General features: G+C 35.5%; 1 protein-coding gene and 1 non-coding gene across 2 annotated transcripts in view; both read left to right on the top strand.

Annotated features, from left to right (window-relative positions):
• Smp_125160 (hypothetical protein) overlaps positions 1-17,358 on the top strand; it is a gene marked incomplete at both ends in the record, with an annotated part of 45,231 nt that overhangs the window by 5,698 nt on the left and 22,175 nt on the right. The window contains 2 exons of the mRNA XM_018794354.1: positions 7,367-7,496; positions 11,692-11,932. Coding sequence (XP_018648775.1) covers positions 7,367-7,496; positions 11,692-11,932 — 371 coding nt within the window. The remainder of the gene's footprint in view (positions 1-7,366; positions 7,497-11,691; positions 11,933-17,358) is intronic.
• Smp_tRNA_00493_Pseudo_TTG.1.1 lies at positions 4,613-4,685 on the top strand. Its single transcript has one exon. It is a non-coding gene (tRNA).

Genomic DNA, 17,358 nt, shown 5'->3' with positions numbered 1-17,358 from the left:
GGCTCAGTGGTCTATCGGTTAAGTGCTCTGGCGCGAGACTGTTAGGTCGCGGGTTCGAATCTCGCGAGGCAGGATCGTGGATGCGCACTGCTGAGGAGTCCCATAATAGGACGAAACGGCCTTCCAGTGCTTCCAGGTTTTCCCTGGTGGTCTAGCTTCAGTTGACTCATGGTTTCAACTATTAAAATACTGCAATCTCCACAAAACCCCTTCTGTTTTGTTCAGTTTTATAATCCTTCGTATCTGAAATTTCAGATTATAAAATTTCATAAACACATTAAGCTTAGAATTACGCACTCAGCCATTCATCATTTCATTAGTCTTATCAGATAAGTATCGTTGTTAAGTGTCAATAATATATATGAGCAAACTATCGGTCAATCGAATGCCTTATGTTTAGTAGATATGTACACAGAATTATCATTCCATTGACATTGTTTTGATTGTTTGTAGAACAAAGATGACTTTTACAGAAATTTTTCACTCAACATTATCCCATTAATCTAGAGTGGTAAAATCAAGATGTCTGAAATTTTGGGTTAGATTAGAACCTGATCAATCAGTATCGTTTTTTTTAATATATGGATTAGTATAGAAGTTTGATTTTTAAGTCCTATGAATAAATCTCTTCTTATCCTGTTAGTCTAGACTGGAGACAAAGTGTGTTCCACTTTATCTTGGTTGTCTATTTTGTTTATCAAACCTACTTATTCTCACGGTTCAAGGTGAAAGTCAATGTCAATTGTAATAAATAATCTATCCAATATTAATTTGATTATTGACAGGCTTTTAGTTTAGCCATTAAGTTTTTGTCTGATTGACTGACTAATTCTATGTGTGTTGGGAAGCTTGGATGAGAAAGGGGGACCAGAGAGAGAGAGAGTTACGTTGATTAAAATCCAAAAATTTACTTTTATTTCATCCTGTCCCGTGTATGGCATTATTAGTTGATGTTTTTTAACTGTTGCAAATAATCAACTGAAGTTTATTCGCTGTTCATTTTGTTAATTTTATCGTGTTATGGTAATGTAATGTACCAACTTGAACCGATACACATCAGTAGTACTAAGCTCCATCAATTATAAGCGACTGGCTCAATAAGGAGACTCTGAAGTAAATTCTTGTTGGCACAGACTAACCAGTTTTTCTGTCATAGAAAATTTTGTCCACTGTTTGAGATTTGAATTTATCTAACTCAATGCATCGTGTTGTTCATTTAGTTGGATTTATTACTGCTTCTCACAAATTGAAGAGTAGATTTTTGTTGGCGAAACTTTGATATAATCGTCATTGTATGTGTGTGTTTCGGGCTACTATTGTGGAGGAGATTTTTGATAATACGAAATTTGTTTGAAGGAAATCGCATTGTAGGTCACTCATCCTCCAATCAATTAGGATCTGATTGTTAAGCTCAATCTTTGGGTATCATATTACCTCCCCCATAAAATGATGTGGGATGCTTCTGTGGCAACATTGGTGAAGTGGTACTTTTGCTCCGCTCCATATATTCAATTTTATTGCGAATCATGTTTTCGTTTATTTTTCAATTACAACCTCATCAATTATATGAAATATACGATACTTTATTTCTCTTCCTCTCCTTCCTCCCTCTCTTGGCACTTTCCGCATGATTTGGTTTGTAACAGTCTGCGCACCTGAAACACTTTTGTTCTGTGACTGAAAAAGTCAACGATTCTCATGAGATTGTTTGCTGCTTGGCTTGTGGGGACTAACCTAGCGTATGTTCCTTAGACTCATCTTAGTTTTGTGTAACCGAAATTCAAGATTCAAAGCTTAAAGTCATAGAATTTCCGGGTAAATTCTGACTGTGATTTAATCGTGATTTCGAGGCTATTCATTGATTTAGTTATATCATTGCTTCCAACCATTCCATTGTTACATGAACTGAAATTTTGATCTGTCATTCATTCTTTCTGAATTGATGGTATGTGAAAGGAGTTTAGGTTTTAACTCATTTAGTAACGTCTGGATAAATTCTACCTTCGACTACATTAACTAAAATAAACAATAAATTTCACCTATCTTTAACAACTGACGTTTTGGAAAAAAAATCGAGTTTTATTCCTATCATCATTGTCATAGAGATGCTTTTCTGATAATTTGATGATGAATATGAAACGCGAAAAAAAGAGTGGTTGATGGTAATCAACTTGTAGGTTGCTTATTCTCCAATCAATTAAAACCTGACTTTTAAGCGTAATCTTTGAACAGATGGTTTTCTCAGAGGGCCACTCCCCAAGCCTTTGACCTAAAGGTCTAATCCACAAGACAGTCGAGCAACGTTAGAAGATGCAGTCACATGGTGGCCGGTAACCGACAATAGGTTCGTACGCCTTTTGTTCCCTCGGGATCCTGGAGCCTATGTGCACGATTGGTTTGGAATCAGGGTTTTCCAACTCCATAAGATGAATCCTCCATATCCACCAACCTGATTAAAGCATCGGACATCCGCGTTTAGTCTTTTCGGTTTCGTAAACAACACCCTAGCTGTGAGAAGGCAGTGAGCAGAACTTTCCTGACAGTGGCTGTATACTCTTGACCATATGAAAGCATTTCATTCATTTTACAAATGATGGTTAACAGTGCTCATGATTCCCTAATGCTTGTTTACCTTTAAAAAAATTTAATCCTACGATATTTAAATCCACATTTCTAAGTACTTTAATTGGAAGAACCTTTGACTAAGTAACTGGACTCTCTTGAGGAAGGGATGAATTAGAATAGACTAATCATTAGAAAGTAACATCTGTTTCATTGTTGACTTTAGATGAATAACTAAAGTATTAATTATTTATCAGAAGGGGGTTTTGTGGAGATTTTAGTAATTTTATAAAGTTGAGATCATGAGTCAATTAAAGCTAGACCACCATGGAAAACCTGGAAGCACTAGATGGCCGTTTCGTCCTATTGTGGGATTCCTCAGCAGTGCGCATCCACGAGGAGTCCCACAATAGGACGAAACGGCCGTCCAGTGCTTCCAGGTTTTCCCTGGTGGTCTAGCTTCAATTGACCCATGGTCTCAACTATATGGAATTATTAATTAATTGGTTGGTCTCAAAAATTTCTGCATTTATTTTACTTGCATTTTATTGTTTTTTTCTTTTATTTGAACCAAAGAATAAATTAACTGTTCGTTTATTTCAAAGTAATGGCGGTGGATGTCAGTCTCCTCTTGTTACAACAGCATTAAGACGAAATTGGTAAGTGTTCTTTCTTTTAGTTATTTGAATTCTGTTTACACTTTCAGTCACTTATCTTGGTAATATTTTGTTATATATGTCCTACTTTCTTTGTTTAACTTTTCAAGTAGTCTCATCAACCGTTATGTGTTAGTATCTGATGAAATCTTTGTATGGATTTAAAAATCTCCATTAACTTTTGTTAACTTATGTCACATATAAATTAGGCGACATAGCTATCTGCCAACCAGAAGGCAAGTATACCATGCTGTGATCCGTTTTGTATTACTCTACAGCTGTAAAGTATAGTGTTTGAAAGTAGAAGATATGCATAGACCAGATTTTTTTTCCATAGGTGTCTTTGAAATATTACTCGCGTATCGTAGATTGACTAAGTGAGCAGTGTTTAGGTTAAGCATAGGGTATCAGATAAGAATATAATATCGGCTGATGGGGTTGTAATTCATCATCAACTGAGTTGGTTGGGTCATATTTCACTTATTTCTAACCACCGCGTACCTTGGCACAGGATGTTTGCTTATGCAGGAGTTATTCGGGGAGTTGTTAAAGGCGGTCGAATCAAGACATGATATTATTTCATGAAGTCACTGATTGTTGGCTGAGTCATATTAGTAGATACAGACTATCTAGTTTTAGTTCGTCCAATAATTGCGATCAGTTTATTGGAGACTTTGGGTAACATAGCTCATAATTGATCACATTAGCCCAAATACACAAATTTTGTCCGGTATTTCGGCACTTATACCCTTTTATTCGTTTTTTTTCGAACTATTTAGACTCATTACCATTACTATTACATTATTTCAGTTCTTTTAGTATTCATCGTGTTATTTTAATCTCTTTATGCTAATCCAATATTAGCAACTTGAGCTGACGCATATGTGTTAGGCTGTATGCCAACTATGAATAACTGATATTGTAAAATTGATCAGTAGTACTTATCCAGATGGTTTCACATAATTGATTATCACAAAGATCAATGTATCATTTAACTGCAGGCAAATATGAAACATGTTCCATGAGATCAAATAAACATAGTTTTTAGAGTTTCCAACTATCGATCTCAACATTGTGAAGAGTATCATAGGCTACTGTACTTTTAATATTCGTATCGATTATATTAGTCAATATTTTAATGTACCAAATCATTCCGTATCTCCTGTAAACGTAATTTTTGTGTTAAAGTGAAACTTTTTTTCTAGATGTGAAATAGTTTATACTTCTACATAACTTATTGCGGGTTTAAATTCACTTAGTATTGTTTGTTTGAATCTTCCCATCGATGTTTAGGACTTCAACTGGTAAGTCTCTAATTGGCATATATGCATACTGTGCGTATTGCCTCGATATAGCCTTATTTCACAAGCATTGTACAAGCAAGTGGCTATCAGAACTCAGTAGCTGAGTGGATAACGCGATGGCGTTTGAAGCGAAAGGTACTGGGTTCGAGTCCCAGAGTGTACATCAACTCTGAGATGCAGGTACATCCATCTGACGAGTCCCAAATAGGACGAAACGCACGTCAAACTGGATTCCACTGCTAGCTACTATTCATCTTTGTTTTATTAGTTGGTTTTGTACTTAAATAGGATCCTCTTTCAGAAACAAACTAGTGGATAAAAATGTTTTATTCAAGTTTGCCTTCCTTCCGAATAATAATTTGTGTTTAAACGTTGGGGGTATTGTTGACTCATTATTACTAATGTCATACGCAACGTGGAACCTGATACATATGTTCATCGGTTCAAATTATTGTAACACATTAGCATAGTGAGATAAAATTATTTCAAGACAAATCTCTGGGTAGTATGAGTGGCATGAATATCAGTAGTGGTAGAAAAATTATTAGGTCTATAAAACGAAAAACAAAACAGTATGAAATTTCGGGACTTAGATTCTAAGTGAAGATAAAGAGTCAATCCACTTGCACCATCGTATACGATACTGAACCATCTTACTCAAAGTCTTTAACCATTGGTTGTGACAATAATTTGGACCCCAACGAGGTAGTCCACATCTGTGAATAGAGCTCAGTCCAATTTTTAATGATTTCATAGACTGATGTCATATTTTGTTTTGGCCACCCCTAGCTTTCTTCCAACTTACTCTCCTACACCGGACAAGGTGGTTCATCGAGAAGGAAGAAACTATAAAATTGTATGTATGGAGGAATACTTATTTGTCTTTTCACAAAGGTATAACATCAATTTAAAAAGTTCTGTCCACAGCATTCAGGTGATATATGTTCATTAGAGCGAAAGAGGGATGAAAACAAGTGAACTTTAGTCAAATGAAGCAGATATTTATTCGTTTAGATTATGAACAACCATTGAAAACATCAAAGTACTGTAGCGTTGTCTCATCCTACTATAAGGCTGTTTAGCTGTACATATCGACGACCCCATTGGGGATCGAACCGAGGACCTTCAGGTTTTCAGTGATTGTCTAACTTAGGTCTTCTTTTACTCTCAACAATCTCTACGCACTATATTTATTTTTTGTTTTATGAGAATGAGAAAGGTTTTGTTGTACTTTGAAATGAGGGTAATACAAACGAAAACATACTAATAATACTAGTACAACCGACCGCAGCTAGATTGATAGATCATTATCTCACTTGAATGCAACTTACTAGAGAGTACTGATGTTTATAGGTGTTTTTATATCTCGGAGAGTGACCCAGGATAGTGCAACTTTGAAGCAGTTTAGTCAAAGAGATAACTGCATACGACCAGTTAGAAGAAAGGTCAACTGTGTACAATGTTGAAATTTTAATTTTACAGAAATGAATTAGTTCACATAGCATTATTTCCAACTAGTGTTAGCGAACATTATTTTTATTAACTCCCAACAGGATTAAATGCAGAATCAAGTTATTCATATATTGATGGATGACAGATGTTATTCTTTGTGTTTCTGTGGTATTCTGTTGAATAAAATGTTTTGGATTAAAGGATTCCTGTTTCATCCGACAATAATATCTGCTTTGGTTTATTTCTCTAATCAATATCTCATTCTTCACCTATCTGATTGGCTTATTAGTAAATAATTACGTTGATCAGAAATCCGTACCGACTATTTTTTTTTTAGATAATTAGGATATAGCCTCAGATGAAGTTTTTTTTTTAGCTTACTACTGAAAGAAAAACGAGAGAGAAAGAGTAGGGATTACTCAACAAATCATCTTTAAACAGATTTGGATTTGAAAGGAAAGTGAGTTTTAGGTTTGATCTTATTACTCCATAAGGCGAGATATCCGTCTAGCAACCAAAGGACGGGTTTACTGTGCAGCAGTTCTTTCTGTCCTACTTTATGGCAGCGAAACATGGCCGATAAGAGTAGAGGATATTCGTAGGCTACTAGTATTCGATCATAGGTGTCTTCGAAGCATTGCTCGTATATCCTGGGACCACCGGGTAAGTAATGCAGTTGTTAGGAAACGGGTACTAGGTAATGATGGCAAATCAATTGATGAAGTAGTGAAACTTCATCAGTTGAGATGGCTGAGACACGTGTTACGTATGCCCAACCACCGACTGCCCCGACGTGCAATGCTTTATGGTGTAGGAGTAGGTTGGAAGAAAGCTAGGGGCGGCCAGACCAAAACGTGGCATAAATCCATGAAGTCGCTGACAAGTGGACTGAGTCATATTGGTAGGTGTAGACTACCTGGTTGGGATCCGCGAGATGATAGCAACCGATGGTTAGAGACCTTGAATGACATGGCTCAAAATCATTTGCAATGGCGAAGGTGCATCCACTCTTTGTGTTCTACCAAATTCTAATCTTCTGAAATCTTCATGTCTCTATCCTTTTTCTCTTTCCAAATTTATTTCACTGTATTATACTCCTTCAATAACATCTTCAAACCCTAATCTTTCCGATTACTGCTTATACTCTTACTACTTCTACCACTATGGGATTTGAATGGACGACTGCATCTCTGTGCTAATGTGGTATGTCAACTCGAACTGATGTACGTACGTACGAAGTTCTACATTGTGACTGACTGACTGATTTAATTCTGTCACAGAGTTTTAAGTAGAATCATTTTGAATAACGCATTTCCATAGTTTTCAACGCTTTTTCAATTATAACTTGTTTAGTGCATAGATTTGTTTTGCCTTTTTATCATTTGTTTATAGGATTCCTGGCATAGAAAGATGTAGTTTTCCATGTCGACGTCCTCATTTCGATCCTGAACATTATAAATTAGCTAGATGGATTACAGGTTGTGCTGCTTTGTTCTGTTTATGTACTAATATTTTTACATTGGTAAGAGATATTCTTTTACTTAATCTTTTTTTTGTGGAATATTTTTCAAGCTATACACTTTTGTTATGATCTATACTGATATATAAATGATTATCATAGAGAGAGGTGTTAGATCTTAGTAAAAAACGATTATTTATTGAGAGTTCCCGGTTGATCTACAGTAATTGTTATTTGCAAACAGTTGAGGATCATTCTAATATGAACAGTTCTATTACGGACTCGATAACGGGAACTAGCACACAACACATTTATAATAAGCCGCTAACACAGGAAGAGGTCAAAGTGTAGGAAGAAACTGATTTCTAAGGGGAACTTGAAATAATACCTCTCTATATATATATATATATATATATATATATATATACAATCGTAGTTGTGTGTTGACTGGGATGCTCGAAGTCGACGATTTTATTAGGGGTCCACTTGTGTTTTTGACTTCAAGGTCCCTAACGCACAAGGCAGTAGAGCAACATCAGGAGATGCAATCTGGTGGTTACCGGTAATTAAAATAGGTTGATGAGACTATAATTAACGGACGACTCGTGAGTGATACTTTATTGACCTTGAGAATATTTACCTACTTACCAGGATTAAAAGATTATACATTAATGTAAAGAATTAGGATTAGGACTTAGAGTTGGACGTTAAGGTTAGGAATTCGAGTTAGGGTTTTCATCACAAATTCACATCAGCTATAGTGCCAAAATGCTATTTAGCCATATTAATGAGTAGATTTTTTCTTAATATCTAAGATTTGCTTTCTTAAATCTGATTGGTTCGTCCATAGGTTACTGTCTCGCTAATAGGTTAATATTCTATTCGTCCCTTTAGGATCCTGGGGCTTATTTCTATCAGTAAACAGGGCTTACATAATAGAGGCTACAAACTCATGGCTGTATGATAGCACTTGAAGCTCGCAATCAGGATCTTTCTATCCTTGGGAGCTTTTGTTAATCACCATAAAAGTGATAAAGCAAATAATTCTGAATGAAAGCAATATACATCGTTCCCGATTGTCATCACGTCCAATTTGTTAGTATACTCGTACCATCCGGTTTATCAGTCCTTACACAAACTGTGAAATTTTCTGACGTGTAAGGATCTCTATGCTAATATATGTTTCGCTATTCACCTAAATAGATAGGCATATCTCTTTTATTTAGTCTCGGTGGTTAGACAGACCTAGTATTGTATAACAGAAGTGTAATTCTTTGTTTTTCATATTCAATTTTTGTCCATTATGATAGACAAAGAAAAAATCTTCTCCATTACCTACCCTTATCACTGTCAAAGAATGAATTTGTTTTAACAAGGTTTATCATTAAATTCATTAAAACAGGTATAAACAAGAAATTTAGGATCTAAAAAAAGTATAGTTGAAAATCAGTTTAACTATTGTCTATACAAAAACACACACAATATATATCTATGAATTCTAATTGGTAACATGGTATTGAAACAAAGAGTGTAGGCAACAAGAACATGGGCGGGGACAATCTAATGTAATTAAGCACAAATTACAGACTATCTCACTAAATTCTGATAACCATACAGTAAAAAGTTAATTTGCAAAATAACAGTCAATTGTCTCAATCTTCACTGTTCCTTCTGCAAATATCAGCCCGTCTTCTCTGATTTCATTGTTTATGCATTTTCATTCGGATTGCGCTTCATTCCTGTTCTTTCCTCATCTATCTTCTGCCAAAATACATTTCTGCCCCCAAATGCCCTGGTACGGCCGAGAGTGGGGAGAGTCCGCTCTCCCTCTCGAAATACTCTCACATGGTCACGCGTATATAACCTCTACCATGGAAGTCATACTCACTTCCTTCTCGCACAGCGGGTGTTGTTTACGAAATCGATAACACGAAAAGCGAATGTCCGGCGCTTTAACCGGGTTGGTGGACACGGAAAGTTCACCTAGGGGATCCAGTATCCTGAGGGAACAAATGGCGTATGAATCAATCGTTGATCACCGGCTACCATGGGACTGCACCTCCTCACGATGCTCCACTGCCTTCTGGATCAGACCTTTAGGTCATAGGCTCCGGGTGTGGCCCCGTGATAAAACTACCTGTTTCAGTTTGGGCACCTGGGCAGTGTCACAGACCTCATACAAATCAAATGAGATTTGTGTTATGTATCTGGTGCTTCCTTGTTCCAATATTTATGTGTTTAAATAAATAAATAAAATACATTCTCTGTCTGACCATCATCATATACTACTTATGTGGATATAAGTAGACCACACCACATGAGTAGTCTGATCATTTAAACTTGGTATTTACCTCAGACAATAAGAAATGAAGGAAATTAATGCCTACTTAATACAATGTAGTGTGAAGTATACTGAGACAATTTCCAAATATGATAAAATTTAATAAAATGCTAATAAATAAACAGTTTTAACATGATTATTGAACCATTATACGAATTTTAATATATAGTTAAAATCATGAGTCAGTTGTAGCTAAACCACTATGGAAAACCTGGAAGCACTAGACATTTGTTTCGTCCTATTGTGGGACTTCGTTGGATGCCGGCTCAGTGATCTATCGGTCAAGTGCTCGCGCACGAGACTGTTAGGTCCTGGGTTCAAATCTCACGAGACGAGATCGTGGATGCGCACTGTTGAGTAGTCCCATAATAGGACAAAACGGCCGTCCAGTGCTTCCAGGTTTTTCATGGTGGTCTAGCTTCAATTGACTCATGATTTCAACTATATATAAAAATTACTAAAAATCTCCACAAAAAACCGCATTATACGAATTGTTATCGTAAACAAAAAAAGAGGCTCTAGGGTTAAAAATAGAAATTGGGGTTAAGATCACTGTAAGAGGATACTTTTAAGCCATGATATTGAAGTTTTATTTAGGTAATTCGGTAAAAGTATATACTAACGACCTTGAATCGATCAGTCAGATAAGATCATACCTCATGTGTTTGAACTTGTAGTTGATGACCGACTACCATGAGACTGCAACTCCTAACGCTGCTTTAATGTCTTGTGCATTGAACCTGTATCAAACGTTATGAAGTGGCCACTCTAAGAAAACTACTCGCTTCTGTTTGGCCACTCGGGAAATATCTTGGCCCACGTAAAAATCCAATTGTTTTTGTGGTGTATACATATTTTGGTGCCCTTTTGCTCCAATCTCTATATGTTTGTATAAATAGATAAAACTTGGTAGAATAGAAACAATACAACACTACGTCTCGAATATCTCGCGAAATTCCAAGAGTTTCTATGTTAGATTTGATTGATTCTTTCGTACAGCATAGTTTTACCAGCTTTTGGAAAGTTCCTAGCTGTTGATGTTTTCGTACCCTTTTTTTCTACATCTATTGTGACGAAACATTTAAAATCCTAGGGTTATTCTGAGATACATTTCTCATTCTTACCTACTAGACAGGCCTACTAGACAGGTCTAAATATAAATCAGTTCATACAATACAATTCAATCTCTTTAATAATCTGAATTAAGTTCACTTCATTGTTCTTGTAGTTTAGTATAGTCTACATTTTGTAGTATGAAACAATTAATCATGAAATCACATACATTTCGTATAGTTCATATGATTATATATATATATATATATATATATATATATATATGTATACATATATATATATATATAATTCTCAAAGATCGCAGGTTCGAAAACCACTTCATGTACTCCTGTTTAAGCGATCGCGTTGTGTCACTAGTCCTCACACAATTAGAGTTTGACTCAAAGTTAAGTAAATGACTTTGTGAGGATGGTTCACAGGTGAAGTTGAGGAAGCTCTAAGAAGCCCAGAAGGAGCCAGACATATTCCATCCAATCAGCTTTTGGAAGAATGTTTTAGAATCACTATGTGTAGCTTCCCTATTGGACAATGCTGATAACTCCCTGTGTGCGGATTGGATAACTATAATGATGATTTCGTGTCTACTAAAAACTGTAAATACCTTACAGTTTTGTACCATAATCGAAACTGCTTGGAATAACATTCCTTCTACTTGTCTTCTGTCTTCTGATTTGTGACTTGTGAGGGTTCTAGCGTTCGAGTGCTCAAGTGTTACGTGACAGACTAAGAATCTAAGTTCGAGATATAACAGACTTAAACAAGATACCTTTTATACAAGCATCATATGTATGATAATTATGTTTAGTAATCATTTAATTTATTACATCATTTTTATAATTTTAGTTCACTATTCGTTTACAATTAACTGAACGTATGGAGATAACATTACAACTTTCAGTTTATATTCATCGTCTTATTGATTCATTACATTTGCCAACATTTTCAACAAATCGAAAATCTCATCTTATCTACAATGGTAAATCATCCAAATCATCAGCGACAACAGTAGCCACTTCTTTAACAGGAACAAAAACCAATACAACAACCACAGCATCTAATGATACAGTTTATAATCCATCTTGGCGTTTATTACATACATCATTATTTTATATACATTTATTTTTAATATTTGGTTGCTTCGGTTGGTTATTACCTTTATTACCAAGTATTGGTGAATATGTTGCTTGTCGGGAAGATGGTAGTCTTCGTGTTGGTGAACCACAAATCAGGTAAACATATATATCATAGTTTACATTACGATCTAATCTTAGGCAACTGTTGAAAAAGTAGAATGGATTTCCTTAGCAGTGTTTGTCCACGATATCATCAGTGATTGAACTCTTTAGCATATTGAAAGATACGTAACATAACGAGTTGATTAGAGTTCGAAATATGTAAGCCATTAGATATCACTTTGGTAGTCTAAAGGTTAGGGGCTTACCATGAGACCTGAAAGTCTTGGAATCAACCTCTGCTGGGGTCATGGATTCATACTCCTAAGGAGATCCATACTAGGACAAGGAAGCTTTTGAGTGAGTGCCCCTTGATTTTCTATTTTTATCTAACCAATATCAGTCCATTATTTGAATTATATATAAATATATCATCTTTGTAGCATGAAACTTTAGACTAGTTTAAAGTGCAGTTCATCTGGAAAGAACTTTCACTGTCGACGTGATGCCGAATGGGTTGAAGAGTAAAGCTATTCACAAAATGAGACTGAAAAGATTACTTTATGTCAAAGGAAATTGGTATTAGCTATGTAATTTTGAAAATTGTTTGAGCGAACTTGAGACTTAGGGAGGTTATTTTTTTTCGTTGGTGATCATAAATGTTTGTGTATGCATGGATCATGTTCAGATTCCTAAATCAAAGGAAATGTTTTTCTTAGGGGGCCACCTAGAAGTTTCATTCATAAAATAGTGGAGGAACTTCAAGAAATCTCGTCCCTTGGAAGCTGGTGATAAAAATAAGTTCATATCCCATTCATTCTCCTAAGATACTGAAGTCTGTGTACATCATTGGTTTGTAATTAGAGTTTTCCAACTTCTTTACCAACCCAGTTAAAGCCCCTGATGTTTGCTTTTGGTTATCTTGTTTTAACAAAAAACATTCCTCACTTTATGAGACCAATCAGTAGCAATTCAATGGTAAGCAACTACAAATACATGGTCGTACATGAGCATCCTCACTCTCAGTTTTATCAAGGTATTTAGGAGCAGTTCATCTATTTTAGAATCGAATTCTTTCTGTGTCATCAGTCATTCACTTTGACTTATTATTCTTTTTTCATCTTCACTCTTCCTACTATCTAATCATCTTTATCATCATTATGTCCTCTACGTCATTATAGTTCCGGGAAATCATATCTATGTATTATCGATTTCATTTTATTGTATTTCTCCTCTATGGTTGCTGCAATTTGGTCAAATATTTTTGATTATGCATTATTATATCAAATGAAAAAAATTAATTATAATCTAACTAATCAACTATCTCATCATCAACAATTTCCTCCTAAACATCATCATCATCATCGTCATCAGTACAAGGGTAAAGTACACCGACAACAATCAAAACATCGGAATCATCGTCATCGCCAACGACATCATCATCATCATGAACAAGAACAAGAACAACAACCATCTCAACAATACCATACCGATGTTGAAATGAAACATTTTCAATCATACATAACAAAATTCAGTGAGAATTTATCTAAAAAATATAATAAATCATTAGATCGTTCTATACCAAAACGAATATCTGATGAACCATTATCAGAGATAACAAATTCAGTCAACTTAACTAATGAAAAATCATCTGAATTTGAATTAATTAATGAAGAACATTTTATTCCAATTAATGATACTACTACTACTACTAATACTATTAGTGATACTACTAATAATAATAAAAACAATAATACTACTACTGCTACAACCACTAATGAAACAATCATTGAACCATTAAATGTATCCATTTCAAAAGATTGTACAAATAATATGAATATGATTAAGAAAGAATGCAAATTATCTTGTTCATTTTCATCATCAACGTCGTCGTCGTCATCGTCGTCTTCTTCTAGTTCTACTTCATCATCTTCATCATTGACATCTTCATCTTCTTCATTATTGTTATTATCTAGTCAAAATGTTGATAATATGGAAAAAACGGATGATAGACCACAATTGTCTAATAATAATAATAATACTGATAATAGTCTTAAAACTGGTAAATTTCACAATTCTATGCATAAATTCCGTAAACAGAAAATAAAAGGTTTACATTCAAAGAATTATTATGTTGGTGATAATTATCATAGTAAGCTGAACTGGTATCTGTTTACTTTTTTAAAGTGTTGCTATGTATGAATTTTTGTTCCCTTCACCTCTGTCTCTCTTTTTCTCTTTACTGCTGTTAGTTTATTATAGTCTAGGTGGTGAACGTATTCTATGCCAGGGAAGTCCTACTCACTGCCTTCTCGTGGCATTACTCTTGTTTACGAAATTGAGAGGACGATAAGCGAATGTCCGGTGCTTTAACCGGGTTGGTGGACACGGAAAGTCCACCTAGGGGAATTGGGAAACCTTGATTCCGAACCAATGGTGCATATGGGCTGACTCCAGTATCCTGAGGGAACAAATGGCGTATGAATCAATCGTTGATCACTGGCTACCATTGGACTGCATCTCCTCACGATTCTCCACTGCCTTATGGATCAGACCTTTAGGTCAAAGACTCTGGATGTGGCTCCGTGATAAAACCACCTGCTTCGGTTTGGGCACCTTGGCATTATCACAGTCCTCACACAAATCAAATAAGATTTGTGTAGCGCATATATATCTGGTGCTTCCTTGTACCAATATTTATGTGTTTAAACAAATAAATAATGCTGAATAGCCAATCAGATTCTAGATAGCGCCTATTAGGTTTTTGTGCATAATTCAAAATCTAATGATCTTGTCAAAACTAACTAAATACTATCAATATAGGAAGACTAAAGAATATGAACTATGACTTATGAATTAGTGAAGGTAATTCTAAGGTCCTAGATATTTACTATCATAGAAATATCTGATTAAGTATTCATACTTATGTGGTTATAAAGTATTCGTCTACTGAATTCTTAATCATTACTCCTATCCGCTAATGCTAGATTCTAAACGTGATCCTAATTTTAAAGTGAACTCCACTCTACCTACTTCAGTTTGAACAATCGGGTAATATCATTAGGCTTTACACTTAAACTATAACTCATATCCAAGTACCTGGTGAATGAGTTAATTTAAATTAAGTTAAACCCGAAATCCTAATTCTCAGTCTCAACTTCTAATCTTAACCTTAAATAAAACTAGCCTTCTTTTTTAGTTTTCATGTATCAAATCATTGATTAATATTAACTTGTATTCTTATTGCCTGAAAGTTAGCTTCATCTTCTCACAGTTATATTAAAGTCACCGAAGGTTGTCAGTATGATATATCTGTACTGTTTAGTTATTTAATTTCATAGTTCTTTTTTAAAATGTTATCTGTTGTAGTTTTATAGTGACTGATTAATTTACTAGAACAATCACAATTGATTGATCACTGCGTGGTGATCAATGTCATGTGTGTCAAGTCCTTCTTAGTGCTGATCGAATGCTATCGATCAAGTTGCAATGTGGCCACCAGTCTAGGTGGCTCGACACTACGTGCACTATATATATTGGGATAAGATGGTGGTTTTGAGTGACACAGGATCGAATCCGCCAGGGAGCATCAGTTCCCTTAGGATTACAGGTACACCTTGCTGACGAGTGCCAAGTAGCACGAAACCCGGGTCCAGGGTTTCCTGTTGACCACCTCAAAATCACCATCTTACTAGAACAATATCAAAGAGCCTAACACAACATTAGATCAGTTCTTACTTATTTATTGTTTATACGCCACACAAATCTCATTTGATTTGTGTGAGGGCTGTGATACTGCCCAGGTGCCCAAACTGCAACAGGTGGTTTTCTTAGGGAGCCACCGAAGCCTTTGATCTAAAGGTCTGATCCACAGGGCAGTAATGCCACGAGAAGGAAGTGAGTATGACTTCCCTGACAGAGGCTTTATACGCGTGACCATATGAGAGCTTTTGGAGAGGGAGAGCGGACTCTCCCTAGTCTCGGCCGTATCAGGGAATTTGGGGGGCATTAGTGAAGGTTATTGAAAATTGATAATCTATGTAATATACCTGTAAGACTAAGTGTCTTGTATTGTATGTTGTTTTTCAGATAAACTTTCTCTGTTTAATGACAAAGAAACAACATACAAATTTATAGCAAATGCAAAGACAATGAGAGAATATAAGTTCTTTGACTATTATTATTATTAATATCAGTAGTATTTCTTCCATATATATGTATACCTTATTTTATACAATAGTTAAATGAAAAGTTTAGTAATCCTTTGGGATTAGAGTTTTCTTTTTACTTTCTCCTATGAAATTGATTCTTCTTCTCTACCTTCTTCTTGTGGGTGTATATACGTACGTAAAAAGGTAGTGTGAGACAATTTCCAACTCAATATAAAATGCATAGTGATCAAGAAATCATAGTCAACCAACTGATGATATGATATAGTAGTAAGAAAGTGAGTGAAAAAAATAGGCCAAAAAATAACTCACCGATGACAGTAACATTAAATATGTATGTGAGGTCTTATCAAGGGAATTATTATTTCATTGTTTTCATTGGTATGGATTTGGATGATTTCACAGATAGCTAACATCTTGAATATACATTGTTTAATCAAAACGAAAACACTATATATGCATAATTAACAAAGACAGAAGAAGAAGAAGAGAGTACAACAAACACCGACAATCGATGTAGAAACCTGGTGTATAAGATCAACATAATACAATTGAGTAGATTACATATGTGTTTCATCATATTTGTCTTTAAAGTATTCCTTTCAACCATAATGAAATTGTTATACAATAAGAAGATTCAATGATTGTTAGGATGAAAGAAAACTATTACTGACCAATCGATAGATGATATGAAGTGATATAATGTGGCTAAATAATATCTGCTCATGACGCAAAATTATTTCTGCTATCTTGACGTGGTGGTCGGGCTTGGCTATCGTGATGAACCAATCGAGCTATACTGGCTGGAACAATCGTTCCTCAAGGTCTACCATGTCAGACAGGTCGGTTGAAGAGCGGTAAGACTAAAAGCAGCAAACCCAAGGTCCAAAGGCGAAGTCGTACTAGTGACTGTAGAGAAATGTGACGACAGTAAGGTGTTTCCTTCAGACAACCAGCATAACAGCGATGCTGCCTTCCCACAAGGAGGGATGGGGTTAGAAAAGGTCGACCCTAAAAATGCACAACTCGCCTTATCCCACGGATATCCGTCTTCGGCGGTAAGGTCCCAACAAGTACGGAGCTAACACAAAAACTACCCAAAAAAGGTAGTGTGTGACCCACCTCAAGCAGTTGTCCCTTGGGCATTACGGTCACGCTCTCAGGTCATT

This window comes from Schistosoma mansoni, chromosome 1 (assembly GCF_000237925.1).
Source record: "Schistosoma mansoni strain Puerto Rico chromosome 1, complete genome".
Classification (NCBI taxonomy): Eukaryota; Metazoa; Platyhelminthes; class Trematoda; order Strigeidida; family Schistosomatidae; genus Schistosoma; species Schistosoma mansoni.
The sequence above is the reverse complement of the archived record's forward strand: the minus strand, read 5'-3'. Positions and strand labels throughout refer to the sequence as shown.